The sequence below is a fragment of the Wyeomyia smithii genome, chromosome 2, assembly GCF_029784165.1.
Source record: "Wyeomyia smithii strain HCP4-BCI-WySm-NY-G18 chromosome 2, ASM2978416v1, whole genome shotgun sequence".
In the NCBI taxonomy this organism is placed as follows: domain Eukaryota; kingdom Metazoa; phylum Arthropoda; class Insecta; order Diptera; family Culicidae; genus Wyeomyia; species Wyeomyia smithii.
The window spans coordinates 83,294,967-83,309,604 of NC_073695.1; the positions used below are offsets into that span (position 1 = coordinate 83,294,967).

Genomic DNA, 14,638 nt, shown 5'->3' on the forward strand with positions numbered 1-14,638 from the left:
TCACGTGCATATAATGTTTTATCACGTAATATCTACGTGAATTGGCAACATCAAATAGAATGTCATAGAAGAAGTATCGCGTGAACTCTCTGTGTGAAAATATACAGAAATCAAAATGGCGAAGCTGTTGTCTAACTCAGTCTCTGAAAATAAAATAGAATTCCTCGACGGCTTGCCAATAAGTGAGCTTTCGAAAAACCGTACGAATTTGACATCGAGTCTTGAGCTTACAGGTTTCACACATATTCAGTTCAAAGGTCGAGGAGTTTCCTGTTCATAAACAGTTGCAGCTTACATTAGTTGTCGTAATATTTGTCAGTTTACGAATCGGCGATTTTGCCTGGTCGTGCGATTTATCAAGCAACATATTTCTATAATTTCTAAAAACTATTTGCCGTCTCTTAAGAATAGGGAGAACAAATTTGGAAATTTTACGTTGTATACAACGTAGGAGCTCTAGCAAATAATCGAATGCTTTACCGGTAGTTGAATTCTACGTGAAATTCACTTAAAATGCATATGTCTGCTGAATAAGATTCACAGGATAAATCATCTCACCAGATCATGACTAAACTCAAATGGCAATCACATAGAATCTACGTGAAAATGACAGTAGAAAATATTCACATAAATTTTCTGATAATTACAACGTGAAAATTATTTTGAGTGTAAACCCAGTAATAGACCATTTTACGAGACGTTTCTGAACTCAATTCATGAATGAAATTTTGACAGAAAGCTCGGAACCACTGAAACAACGCACGTAAAAGCAACATCAATATCAGCAGGATCCGTGACACCTGTCAGTTCGTAAAATGGTCTATGAGAACGTGGCCTATAGACAGTCTCTATACACATAGTGGCTTCTTAAGGTTTCTAAAAAAAAAATTTGGTAACGTTATTTGCGCTTGTTTTTCACCCTGTATATTGAAACAGTATTTTAGTAAAACAATTATCTAATATTATCTAGGGTAAATTACCAATTCTCGTCAGTCTATGTCGTTTGTCATGTTTTAAAGTGTCATACTTCGTTAGTAAGCTGCCTAATTTTTTCTTTTATTTTTCTAGCATACTTTCCTGCTTTATATCTTATTGGAAAAATTAAAAAAAGACACAAAAAGTTCAACGGAGCTTCTAAATTTAATTGTAAAAAAGCGACTCTTACAGTTTCTTTTTGGTCAAGCCATTTCCATTGTGGTCAGAATTTGATTTAGTTCGTCAGTAGCAGAGAGAGAAAGAAAGCTTGTAAAACTACACTCGTTTCATCTAGTTTCATTGCTATGAATTGCAAATAAACGTTCTTCGTTATTCCGCTATTCAAAGTATAAGTAGAATTCTGACGCCATAAGTTGTACGAGCAAATTAATACTAGTGATGTCATATTTGTATTTTTGTATATGTGTTTGCTGCGCTTCTGTACACACGATTGTCGAGGGATTGATACATGTTGTCATTTACTGTTTGAGAACAAAAGGGATCGAGATATTTGCGCAGTGCGCAGCATGTGCAGTGGCTCCAAATTTACCGCAAAATATGTTTGTACTCTAAATCTGATACTATATCTATTTGCTTTATAAAGTAATTTCTTTATGTAGGAATTTGCAAATAGCAATTAGAGTTTTCGCAATTCAATAAACATCAAAACATGGTTTTACATGTCATAAACTCTATTCAAAAAAGGATGCGGCACGATTTGAAACAAGAACAGTTCCCTTTTGTTTTGGCAACAAAAACACCATCAACATGCCGTGCTGACTGCTGACGAACTAAACCAACCTGTTGGATGTGTCAGATAAATTGAAGTTTTATTTATCGAATATCCTCCATTAATCGTGAGTGTTCAAAGTGCATGAGTTATTTGCTTTCGCTAGTACGACGGAACTAATGTTATTTGAGGGTGAACAAATATATTTTCTCGAGAAAATCGTAACCAAATATCGCTAGCGGCGAAGATGTGTTTCGTGAAAGTTTTCTTCGGCCGGGTGAAATATCTAGATGTGAGAAAGTGGCAGTTCAATTTTTGTCAAAAAACAATAAATATGTTCAAGTTTTCAATAGAGTGATTCATTTATGCGAACAGAAAAACTTCAACGTTCAAGGTAAGTTAACATACATTGAGTTTATAAGTGGAATAAAAGCAGTAGAGCTTGGCAAACTGAATCCTGCCCAAAATGCCTATCACCTGACGAAGGCGTCAGTTACCCCATATTCCATTTCAAGTTGTGAATATTTATGTCGTGCTTCATATAGCATTGAATTTGAAGCATTAGGGTCTAGAAATTGTAAGTAATTTCACATACAAACATTTCCCGTTTTGACTTAATCTCGCCTCCGTGGCTTAATGTTACCCCGGCCGACGGTAACTATATGAAATGTCTTACTGAATTGAATCTCGTGTAGTTAAAAGCGCTTGTAACTAGTTGCCACCACCTTTATGGAAACTAGTTGGTCCACCTTTGTGATACATAAGATGTCAAGTAGGTAAATAAATTTAAGCATTTTTCCTACTAAACCACCTCAAATTAAATTTTATTCGTTTTTGGAACTATTCTAGTTAAAAAATAAATGAATCACCCTAATGAAAATCAATTTCAGGATACAAAAATAATGAAAATAATTTATATTGAAAACTAGAAGGGGAAGAAAAAAAGCTCAAGCCGTTTTGTTAATATTATTGGTTGTTCGACAGCGTATACGCTTAATTTAGCAACAAACAAGTTCAGTAACAGTGAGAATGTCGTCAAAAGCAAAAGGCAAGCCAAATAATTAAAAACAATGATAAAGTGTAATTTTTCAACACTCATTTGAATGTAAGTTATAAACAACGAAACTTGCATGGAAACTTTCATAAAAGGTATTCCATTTTTTTTCTCCTCAGTGTTATTTACTGGGAGGGTCGCCTCAGTACCTTCCGTTCGAAAACTCCAAGGGCATTAATGTCCTTCGCGAGTAGCGTTGTAGTCTCGATTCCGTAGAGGACTACCGGTCTTAACAGGGTTTTGTACAGTGCGTCGTCGCACTACACTCGATCGCAATTTCTTCTGAAGTGAAAAGTAGGCGCGGTTTCCAGCCTGGATGCGTCTCTGAATCTTTTTGCTGGTGTTTTTTTCGGGGGTTACCAGTGACCCCAAATACATGAACTCGTCGACCACCTTAAGCTCATCGTCGTTTACAGAAACTTGAGTTGAAAGGGGCCCGAGAGTATCCCCGAAACACGCACGTAGCACATCGTTTGCGCCATGCTGGCCTTGATCAGTCGAGTCAGTTTGTTGGGTATAGCGAGAAACGAATCAATTCCATAAACTTTATTCAAGATAAGTAAGTTATAAAATTCCTGAGGAATATTAAGCTAAGTTAGACTAAGTTATTATATATATATTTTTAATACCTACTTTAGTGATTCTCGCTAGCGTTAACAAATTTCGGGGGAGGTCTACTCCACTCCTAGGTTTAGGCTTAGAAATTTTTATTCGATAGATAGAACCGGGATTCCTATTCGCGGGTTTCGCTGTCCAGCCGTGTAATCTGTTTCGATTCGCAGTGCGATTTAAATATATTAATTTAGTGAATTTCCGGGAAAACTTAATTACAAACATGTGCACTAGTGGTTAAGGCAAATAGGTTAGGAATTATATAAGTATCATTTGATTTCTCACCTTTATGTACTTTTAGCACTAAGTTGAGCAAGTAATTTTAGAAACTAGATAGTGTGTAAGTTCACTAGGTTTAAGCCGATAGATTTAATGTAGATTTAATCAGATTTAAGAATAATTAGAACTAATTTTAAGATTCTTCGCACTATCAGCACCACCAATAATGATCAAATGCCTCGCTCCTATCTGATGATGACACATGACATTCGCTTCGTCCGCTTTGATCGCGGTTCGATCGTGACGATCCCTCGGATGGTAACGGGTGCGGTTTATCAGTTGTGTGATGCGATAGTAGCTGCTGTGGCCGAACATCTCGACAGGGCGCAGTCAACACCCCCCCCCCCCCCGGAATGCGCGTAGATCCCTCCTGAAGCGTATTCTTTGTAACGCCTACGTCGAGTACAGCTAAGGACACCGCAGGTCGCTCATAGATACCACCCGATGCGGTTTGTACGGTTGCACGTCTTACCTGACCATCAGAAGCCGGACTCGTGGCGATCACTCGACCCTTTGGCCAGCAGTTGCGGGGAAACCTCGGATCCACAACGATCCAGACTCCCCCCCGGAATGCGCGTAGATCCCTCCTGAAGCGTATTCTTTGTAACGCCTACGTCGAGTACAGCTAAGGACACCGCAGGTCGCTCATAGATACCACCCGATGCGGTTTGTACGGTTGCACGTCTTACCTGACCATCAGAAGCCGGACTCGTGGCGATCACTCGACCCTTTGGCCAGCAGTTGCAGGGAAACCTCGGATCCACAACGATCTCCTACTTTGATCGGGCTTACCGGATTGAACCACTTGGTTCTACGAGTAATTGTAGGTAGGTAGTCACGAACCCAGTATTTCCAAAAAACGTCCGCCTGAAACTGCGATTGTTTCCAATTGTTCCTGAGCACAGTTGGCTCGTCGTTCAGAGAAACCCACGATCTCATGCCGTTGGCTGACCCCAACAAAAAGTGGTTGGGCGTCAGCACTGGTGAGTCGTCGTTATCAATCGGGATGTTTGTCAGAGGACGAGAATTGACGATGTTCTCGATCTCTATCAACGTGCTCTCCAAAACTTCTTGCGTCGGGAGTCTGCTTGTCTGCATTCGTTCGTAATTTTGCTTGACGCTCCGGATCAGCCGCTCCCACGCGCCACCCATATGAGGTGTGGCGGGAGGGTTGAAGGACCACTCACTGTGGCTCGACGTAAACTCGTTCTTGAGGGCTTCATGGTCAAGCTTATTTATCGCTGTTCTCAGTTCCTTACTTGCAGCTTGGAAATTGGTTCCACGATCGCTGTAAATCATTGCCGAATCCCCCTCCTAGCCATGATGTTTCTAATGGCTATACGCAGGAATCAGTGGTCAGTGTGTAGGCGATTTGCAGGTGGATGGCGCGAGTGGTTAAGCATGTAGCGAGTACCCCCCACCGTTTTTCATTTCTTCGTCCAATTGACACCATGATCGGACCGAAGTAATCGATTCCCATGTGAGTGAATGGACGAGTGTACGCGGCAAGTCGACCAGCGGGGAGGTCACCCATTGATGGTGGCTGAGGTTTATCGAGGAGATTTTTACACTGCTGACAATCTTTCCGGATTTTTGAATATGCCGCTTTCAATCGAGGAGTACGGTAGCGTTGGCGTATTTCGTTAATGGCCGTTTCGTGGTTTTGGTGATGAAACCGTTCGTGCACGGAAGATATGATGAGGCGAGTTACGGGATGATCTTTCGGAAGAATTATTGGTTCAGCTGCATCTCGATCGACGAATTCACATGACTTCGTTCGACCCTTGACACGTAGCACGTCGTTTTCGTCTAGGAATGCATTCCATTGGTATAGCAGGCTAGATCGGGGGATCGTTTTCACGGGGTTTTTCATCGAGCGATTCTTGGCGAGTATCAATTTCTCCTCAGCGAAGGCAGCGGACTGAGCACTTCGGAACAGATAGTTTCCTGCATCGATGTAGTCCTGCTTCTGCAGATTCCCAACCACACAGGCTTTCCCATAACAACTGCGTTTCGAATTGCTGATAAACCGTAAAGCATAGGCCGTCACGCGTAGCAGTTTGTTCCACTTCGAGAAGTCCTCTGGACGAATCGCTTGTTCACCAGGCTGGGTGTGCACAAGTAGACGTGGTCGCAGTTCCTCTTCAGTGGTCTTCGCAGAAAATGGGTTTGCTGGCCAATCTTCTTTCTGAAGGCGAAGAAATGCTTGTCCCCGAAACCAACGACTATCGTTTGCCAGGTTTGGTACTCCTTTCCACTTCGTTCCATCGTCAGCAACGTTGTGTTTGGTCGGTACCCATCGCCACTCTGAGATATCCGTTGTCTAGAGGGTTTCACTGACGCGGAATGATACATACTGGCTGTATCGTCTATGGTCCGACCGAAGCCAACAGAGAACGTCCTTGGAATCCGTCCAAAATGTTCGCCGGCTGACGGTGATCGAAAGAGATCTCGATATCGTATCGGCAAGTCGCACACCGATGACTGCTGCTTGCAGTTCGGAGCGAGGGATCGACAAGAACTTGAGTGGTGCAACTCTTGTTTTTGCGGCGACAAGCGCGCACTCGACGGTCTCGCCGCTCACATATCGAAGGTACACCGCCGCAGCAAAGTCGCTCTCGCTGGCATCGACGAACGTATGCATTTCTACTGCGCTATCTGCTCCAGCGGGAATAAGTACTCGGTAGCAGCGTGGGACTTCGATGGTTGCTATTTGTGGGAATACTGCCAGCCACGATAGCCATTTCTCGTACTGCGCATCTTCAATCAGATCGTCCAGCCAACCTGAGTGCGCTAGATCTCCTGAAGCAGCGTTTTAAGGTACATCATGACATGAGCGATAAGCCCTAACGGATCGAAAACCATCATAAGCGTTCGCAAGACTTCGCGTTTCGTGGGCCGTCGGTTTCCTGAGATGAGACCCTGATCGTTTCGTGGTGAGATTTTATAGGTGAAGCAGTCCTTCGTGGTGTCCCACCACATTCCAAGCACCTTCTCGGTGGCGCACTCGTCGCCAATGTCGAGATTTTTCTCCTTCATCAATCCCTCGCTGATCGCTGCCAGGACGCTTCGTGAATTCGATATCCAGTTCCTTATATCGAAACCACCTGCGGCGTGGATCCTTTTTACATCCTGAACGAGCTGAGTTGCTTCAATCTCGGTCTCTACGCTCACCAGCATATCGTTCACGTAGTGCCGTTTGACGATCGCCTCGACAGCTGCTGGATAATCTTGTTCGAACCGCTTAGCGTTGCTATTTTTCACGTACTGTGCTGTACTTGGTGAGCAGCAAGCCCCGAAGGTCATCACCTGCACCACGTAGACACTCGGCTCAGTTGCTGCTTCGTCATCCTTCCAAAAGAAGCGTAAGCAGTGCTGGTCTTCAGGACACATCAGCACCTGATGGAACATCTCGCGGATGTCCCCGCTTACTGCTATTTAATACTCCCGAAATTGCATCAACACGGAAAGAAGCGAGGTCAGCTGGTCTGGACCCTTTAGCAGGAAAGAATTAAGAGACAGTCCGTGGACGAGAGCCGCTGCATCCCACACGAGCCGAATCTTGTCCGGTTTGTTCGGATTGACGACTGGGAAAATTGGGAGGTACCACACACGAGAACGTGGCGTTTCAAGCTCCTCTGCAGTCAGTTTTCTTACGTACCCTTTGCTCAAGTGGTCGTTATTCTTCGCCTTTATCGCTTTGGCTAGCGCCGGATCCTTTTTCATGCGATTCTCTAAGCATGTCCATCGCTTTCTCGCCATTCCTTTACTGTCCGGGAGTCGGGCGTCGTCGTACTTCCATAGAAGACCGCTCTCATATCGACCAGTTTCTGTGAGACGTGTACGTGTATCCAGGAGCGTTTGTGCTCTTTGGTCCTGTTGTGACATCAAGAGCTTATCCGGTTTAACGATTCCGAGGCTGTTGAGGGAAAAGTAGGATTTTACTAATTTATGCAGATCCTCGTTTAGCTCTCGGTTGCATTCGCAACCTTCAACGCTATGATAATTTACGTATCGTTCAGCCTTTTCTTTTCCTGTGCAACTCCCTAGACCATCCAACCTAGTCTCGTTTTGATGGCAATAGGCTCGTTTTCGGTACCTTCACGGCGCTTGACGGCGTTCCCAAGTGTAGCATGATCCAAACCGATAAGAATTCTAGGACTAACATCACTGTACGATTCGTTTGGCAATCCTGCCAGGTACGGGTACTTTTTCTGAAGTTCTGTGAGCAGAAGCGTTTGTGGTCGGATCTGCAGAGAGGGCATCGTGTACACACCGGTTAGCTCGTGTTTGTTCGAGTTTCGTACACTAGAGATCTGTACATTGATCTGCTGCGACTGCGACATCTTCTGTGTTCCGCCGGTCCACTTCAAACAAAATGATTTCGTTGGCCCTTGCACTCCCAATTCATCCGCCAACTTTGCTCCATCAGAGTGAGCTCAGAGCCATCATCGATCAACGCGTAGGTGCGTATCGTGTTCGATGTCCCATACAACTTCACTGGAACGATTCGAAACAGAATCTCCGATTACCCTTGGTGAACATTTGTAACACGGGACGGTTTTGGACCGGAGCCTGACTTGGGGATTTGCGGGTGGCTTAAATGCGCCACTCTCTTTCGAGAGACCACCCACCTTTGTTGTTCTTGCCCAGCTAATGAGACCCTCCTTATTTCGGGCGGATTTTATTTGTTCCAAGATTCCGGCTCTGAAACGGTTCAACCTTACCGGAAACGACCTTGATATTCCATCAAACCTTAAAGAAAACTACCAGGGATGACAACCCAACAACACGACGAAATCGGTTTGGCCAAATAGATTCTACTGGCCGATTATCATCACTGGAAAGATTTCTCGCTTCTGCTGTCTTAGAACGCTTCAGACTTGAAGCCAACCTCGCTTGCTTTTCCAAGGCAAAGCGATTAGAATAAAATAAACCAAAAAATATCCGAACGTGAAATTGCCTCAAACCAGAAAAATAACTAAAATAGATTGCGATTGAAAAACTTTATATTATAGCGGCATTTATATTTAGTGATTATAAGGAAAAAAAAATTACATTATCATTTTTCCATTGCGTGGTTCGAAGAACCTCGTTGTTCTCTTAACTTCTAATTATCATATCAGTGCTTTATCTACCTCGGCTATCGCCGCTATCTATTTGGTGCTTTCCCAGAGCGCTATACAAACTCATTACTATCTATCTACTGAGCTTTTAAACGTGCGTGCGGAGACTGCAGCGATCGCATCGCTGACCTAGCTAGGATTTCGATTGGTCAGTTTTATCGGTTGAGCAAACGGCAAAGAAGAGTAGCCGTGCTATTTAAGCATTTTCCACGTGGCTTGAGTTAAGATCAGTACATTTAATCGAAGCGGTACAAAAAAAAACTAACCGACGACGACGGGTCTCGAACCCAGACGGGCCTCGAACCCTAGAGCTTTTTAGCTTTCGAATGAGGGGAGTTAACGGTACGATCTACCCTCTCTACCACCGGGTGATGTGGGTGGATTTTAATATTTCGAATATCGATCATGCGCATGAATGAAATAATAAGGAACGTACTCACAACCATGGATTCTTTTACGTGCTTGGATTCCTCCTGTAGATTCTACTGATTTAGCCAGGTAAACGGTGATGACACTTCGGCGTGCTGCTTCCTGCCTAGCGCGCTGATGACGATCTGCGCTCTTCCGGCCGCGTGGTAGCTAACTGGGAACTTGTCCTTAGAAAAACGGGATCTCGGGGTCTGAAGCGGGTCCAAACGTAGAATTGGCGGTGCGTCGGGAATCTCCAGCGATGAACCTACACCACAAGCACGCATATCACAGATTTACGATTTTGCACATCGTTATCTTTAAGTTAAAATTTTATTACCTTTGATACGATTCTTGCACGCACGATATTTGTCACGCACTCACTATATCTACTCTGGGAATTACTAACTACTCTGGGAAAAGAATCTATTATTAGTACTTCCCTAATATGAAACTTTTTCACGTGGTTTGAATACCTTTTCAACCACACCGCGGCGTACTAAAGAAAAACCGCTCCAACTTCTTTCACGACCCAAGAACAAGTGATCGAGAAATCTAAGGTTCCCTCAGATAAGAATATGGTCCTAGAAATCATCGTGACCGGAACTACGTAATAATTCACGAAATTATTACGAAAGTTCCACCCGAGCTCATTGGTGACGGGAGCCACCCCCCTAAAGTATCTACAAGGTATTGATTTCCAACCTCTGAAGTTCGGGTATGACCGAATCGCTTCTCTTTGGAATCTCGAACAACTTCTGTCTCCCTAATTCTCATTGCTGTGAAAGGGGCGTCTCTACTCCCCTTAACTTCACCGTCGAACCAACCCGTCTGCGAGTTACAGTGGGCCCAAAGCTTAATCAAACATTCAAACGCTCTGCGCGAGATAGCCAAAGATGCACACTCACTCTCTTGTTAAGGTGAGAACGAAAAGAAGAAAGCTTTAATATTGAGCGAGCCAAATCTACAAGGGGTTGCTCAATGTAATATTTTTATTTGTAATTGTCAATTTATAAGTAACCAAAATTATGGTAATGCTACATCATTCCTTACTAGGTTTTCGAAAATTTGATTGGCAGTGGAAAGCGAATTCGCTTATACAATACCAATCAAATTTTCGAAGGTTAAGACTTCGAATTATTTGAATATTCAACTGCCGGGGTCATATGTGTTCATCGTCAAATTTGACTCATCCTCTATTTGCAGACTATGTCTGTAACTGACCATCAACGTTTCTCAACTCCGGTCTCCAGCAGCAGTATAAATATTAAATTAAATAGACAAATCTTAGAGTAAATTCTAATCCTACGTGAACAAAAAAAACTTCCCAACTCACTTGACCCAATCGACAAACAAAACTATTGAACTTTAATTCATGTTAGCATTGCCAAATAAAGAAAAAAAAAAACTTTGAAGAAATGTCTCAAATAATTCGCAAAAAAAAATACTAAAATTGCCCAAACAATAAAGAAAGAAATATATTTTAAAACATCAGTATAAAAACTAATTCACTTCATATATTTCTAACCAAAATACCTTCACTTGTGTGAAATAAATCTAGAGAGTTTTGTTTTCTCTTACCCGCGATTTTTATCGAGGAACGATTAGATGAACAAACTTCTCTTTAAAGTAGTGTCTATGTTCCAGTTCCGGTTACTTAATCATCCTGAATAATATCAACCGTTATTTAAACATGTAAATTTTTTGAGATATCCTTTCCCTAACGGAAATTACTAAATTTCCCCATAATTCAACATTCATTCACCCCTCGGGCATTCTGCTCACTCTCACTTGCTTACCGACTCATTCTTTTGTAGCGAACCTATACATTAGAGAAATGACAAGACACTCACCGTTAAGGCAACTGTCAACATCAAAACGGGCGAGCTGTATAAATTTGCATTGCCGTTACCCGTTTTGATGTTGACAGTTGCCTTAACGGTGAGTGTCTTGTCATTTCTCTAATGTATAGGTTCGCTATTCTTTTGCCAATACCATAAACAAATGTCAAAAAAACCGTGAACCGTCAGTGCCATCAATCGTCTGCAGTGTTTAGTTTGTGAGAAGTGGAATTATTTACGATCAATCAATATTGCTTGATCTAGGTCCAGAAACTATAAGGAGAGTAAGAACTAGTGTCGTTAATGGTCGATGTAAGTTGAAGAGATGTTTTTTTTCCGGTTTTTACTTCTAGGTAATGCTGTTGCGACGGCCAACTTCAATCTACGTTTACTGGAGAAACAAGGATAGGATAGGATGGTGGGAACAAGGAACTTTGATGCTATAAGGAAGGAATAATGGGACTACTGACCACAGGACTTGTTTGAAAATAACGATACCTCTCAGGATTTAGAGAAAAAGAGAAAAAAAAACCCGACTGTCGTCACAACAGCCAGCATCGCGATTGAGGGAAAAAAAACTGCGAGAAGTTAGGCTCACAAGTGCAACGTCAACAATTTTACCAACTAAACTGAGTGTATTCTTTTTTTAATCTAAATCGGCTACTAATGTTATTACTTTTTAAGGTGCTATGTACATGTGAACGATAATTGAAGAAGGATGAAATAATATATATGTATATATATACATACATGAAGAAGGAAAACTAGTGCTACGAATGACAAATTGCAACCACCTCATTGTCGGTAAAGAAGAGAAAAAACTAATCTAAATTTTAAGAACTAATTATAGTAGTAAGAATAGGACGGATTGTAGTAATCAAACAACTAACTAACTAACTGTAATATTTACATTCATATTTACATTTTCTATTTACATTATGCAAGTTGGAGTTTGCGATCTCGTTCTCCCCATACTATGCTGAAATGTCTAGCTTCTCAAATGTTTTCTTTGGAAATGTTGGTGCTCACACGGGAGACTGCTCATCTGACTTTGCAAGTTCTACCACAACATCAACGACGGGCTCGCTTTATGATTCATAGCATTGCTACTACTTTTGACAGGTCATAGCCCTGTTTCCGTTAGGCATTGAACCGCTATACTTCTACGAATCCTCACATTCTTCCGTGGAGATTCGGTTATTTTCCAAAGCTACCGCTGAGTGCTAGTTAAAATTTTCCCCGCAGGTGTTTCTTCTCATCGTAATCGGTGGTCGCTTAAAAAGGTACATAGCTGTTAGTCTACTTATATGTTTAGATGAGAAGAAACGGGAATCATTTTCTTCAGCTGGTCGGCGAAGAAAACTCCCACTCTCTTCCCCTGTTCGTCTTCGAGTTCGTAGGTGTGTGAACCAAGAACTCTCCTGACTACGCAAGGTTCGTACTTGGGGGCCAGTTTTTTGCAAAACCCCTTCGATTTGTCTGATAGGTCAAAGGTCTTTTTTAGGACTGTTTCTCCAGCAACATATCGCGGACAACTTATGTTAGAGCGCAGGTTATAAGTTTTCTCGTGGCGTTTGTATGCTGCCGCTAAGTTTTTTCTCACCTCCTCATACAGCTCTTCTCTTTTCCCTTTCACCTCGTTTTCTGTTGTTTTTTCGGGAGTGTAATTATCTCGAATTTGAGCATATTCTCTGCCGTCCGACACTTGGTTTCTACCGAATACTACAAAGTACGGGGTGTACTTTGTTGAGTCGTGGACTGCGGTTCGAATGGCATTTGCGATGTTTTGGACGTCGTCTGCCCAGTGACTATGGGCTTTTTTAAGCGTTGCCCTTATGGCTGTGGTTATTACTCGATTCACGCGTTCAGTATTATTCACCTGTGGGTGATATGCTGGTGTCAGCCAGTGGTTAACGTGGTGGGCTTGTAGGAGTCCTTTAAACGCATTAGACGTAAATTGCGTCCCATTATCGGTCAATATTGTCTCGGGAACACCGAACAGATTGAAAATCATGTTTTCAACAAAATCAGTCAGAGGTGCAGTTTTGGCTTCCCTGAACGGCTGAACTAATATGAATTTGCTGAATACATCTGTGGCAACTAACAGACAAGTCCAACGGGTCCTGCCAGAGGCAGGCAACGGCCCAATATAATCTAGTGTGACAAATTGCCACGGGTACTCTACGGGCTTTTGAGAGCCCATGGGTGGTGTGACGTTTATGTTTCCTGCCTTGCTCGTCTGGCACTGGAAACATTCTCTACAGTGTTTTCTCACCTGTTCATTCAGTTTTGGCCAAATGTACCGCTCTTTTATCGAAGTTAACGTTTTTTGGAACCCAAAGTGTGCCTTATCGTGCTCCCGCTTTATTATTCCCTCTCTTTTGCTAGGCTCAGGCAACTGTTTCCATGCAAACCGAGGGTCGCTCATTCGACTAGTGCCTTTCACATATTTCCATATCGTGCTGTCGACAACTCGGTAGTCGGAAAACTTAACAGGGTCAGCGAGTATCTGAGCAGCTAGCTCATCGTACCTTGGGTCGGGTTGCGATACGCTAACCGTCTCAATCGACCTCGAAAGACAATCTGCTGTGATATTGTTTTTTCCCTTACGATATTCGAGCTCGATGTCGTAGGACTGAATTCGTAAGGCCCATCGAAGTAGCTTAGAGTTTCCTGATTCTGCCCCTATTTTGAACAACCACAGCAAGCTTCTCGCATCCGTCACCACTTTGAATCGCGTTCCTTCGACATAATGCCGGAAGTTATCGATTGCCAAAAGGACACCCAGGCATTCTTTTTCAACAGCTGAGTACCTTCTTCGGGTACAATTCAGTTTTTTGCTGAAATAGCCTACCACTCGATTCACTCCATCGTGTTTTTGGACCAGCGCTGCTCCAACTGCATGCTCTGACGCGTCCGACTCTATGGCGAAAGGTTTCTGAAAGTCCGGGTTTGCCAACACTGGCGGAGACGTTAGAGCTGACTTTAGCTCATTCAAGGCTTCTTCTGCCTCTTGGGTCCAGACGAATTTCTTTTTTGCCTTTTTCAATAAGTCGGTGATGGGGGCAGTTATTTTACTGTATTCTGAGATAAATCTTTGGTAGAAACCTGCCAAGCCCATCAGTCTACGAATATCCTTTACTGATTTTGGCCGACTGTAATTAAGTATGGGTTGAATCCTGGCTTGATCCACCGCGATCCCTTGATCAGTCAATAAATATCCTAGGTACATCACTTGCTTTCTGCAAAAGCGTGATTTTTCTAATGAAATTGTCAGATCAGCTTTTTTTAATCTGTCTGCAATGATTTTGAGAAGACGGAGGTGCTCTTCGAAGGTCTCTGTGGCAATCACAATGTCATCTAGATAAACAAAGACGAAAGGTTGCAGGTCAAACCCTATGACTTTGTTCATCAGTCGGCACATTGTGAATGGCGCATTCGTCAGCCCAAAGGGGCACACCTTAAATCGAAAAAGCTCTTTCGATGTACGAAAGGCGGTGTAATTTCTACTTTCCTCTTTAAGGGGGATTTGAAAGTATGCGTCTTTTAAATCAATTATTGAATAGAATTTTGCACGGCCAAGCCGATGGAAGATATCATGCATGTTTTGCGT

At 42.7% G+C, this 14,638-nt stretch overlaps 1 protein-coding gene across 1 annotated transcript; it reads right to left on the minus strand.

Moving 5' to 3' along the window:
* Positions 1 to 4,986: 4,986 nt before the first annotated feature.
* On the minus strand, positions 4,987 to 6,294 carry LOC129719724 (uncharacterized). Its single transcript, XM_055671120.1, has 2 exons — positions 6,235 to 6,294; positions 4,987 to 5,973 (listed from the first exon to the last, which is right to left on the minus strand). The coding sequence occupies exons 1-2, from the start codon at positions 6,292 to 6,294 to the stop codon at positions 4,987 to 4,989; spliced, it is 1,047 nt and encodes a 348-aa protein (XP_055527095.1).
* Between the last annotated feature and the right edge of the window lie 8,344 nt (positions 6,295 to 14,638).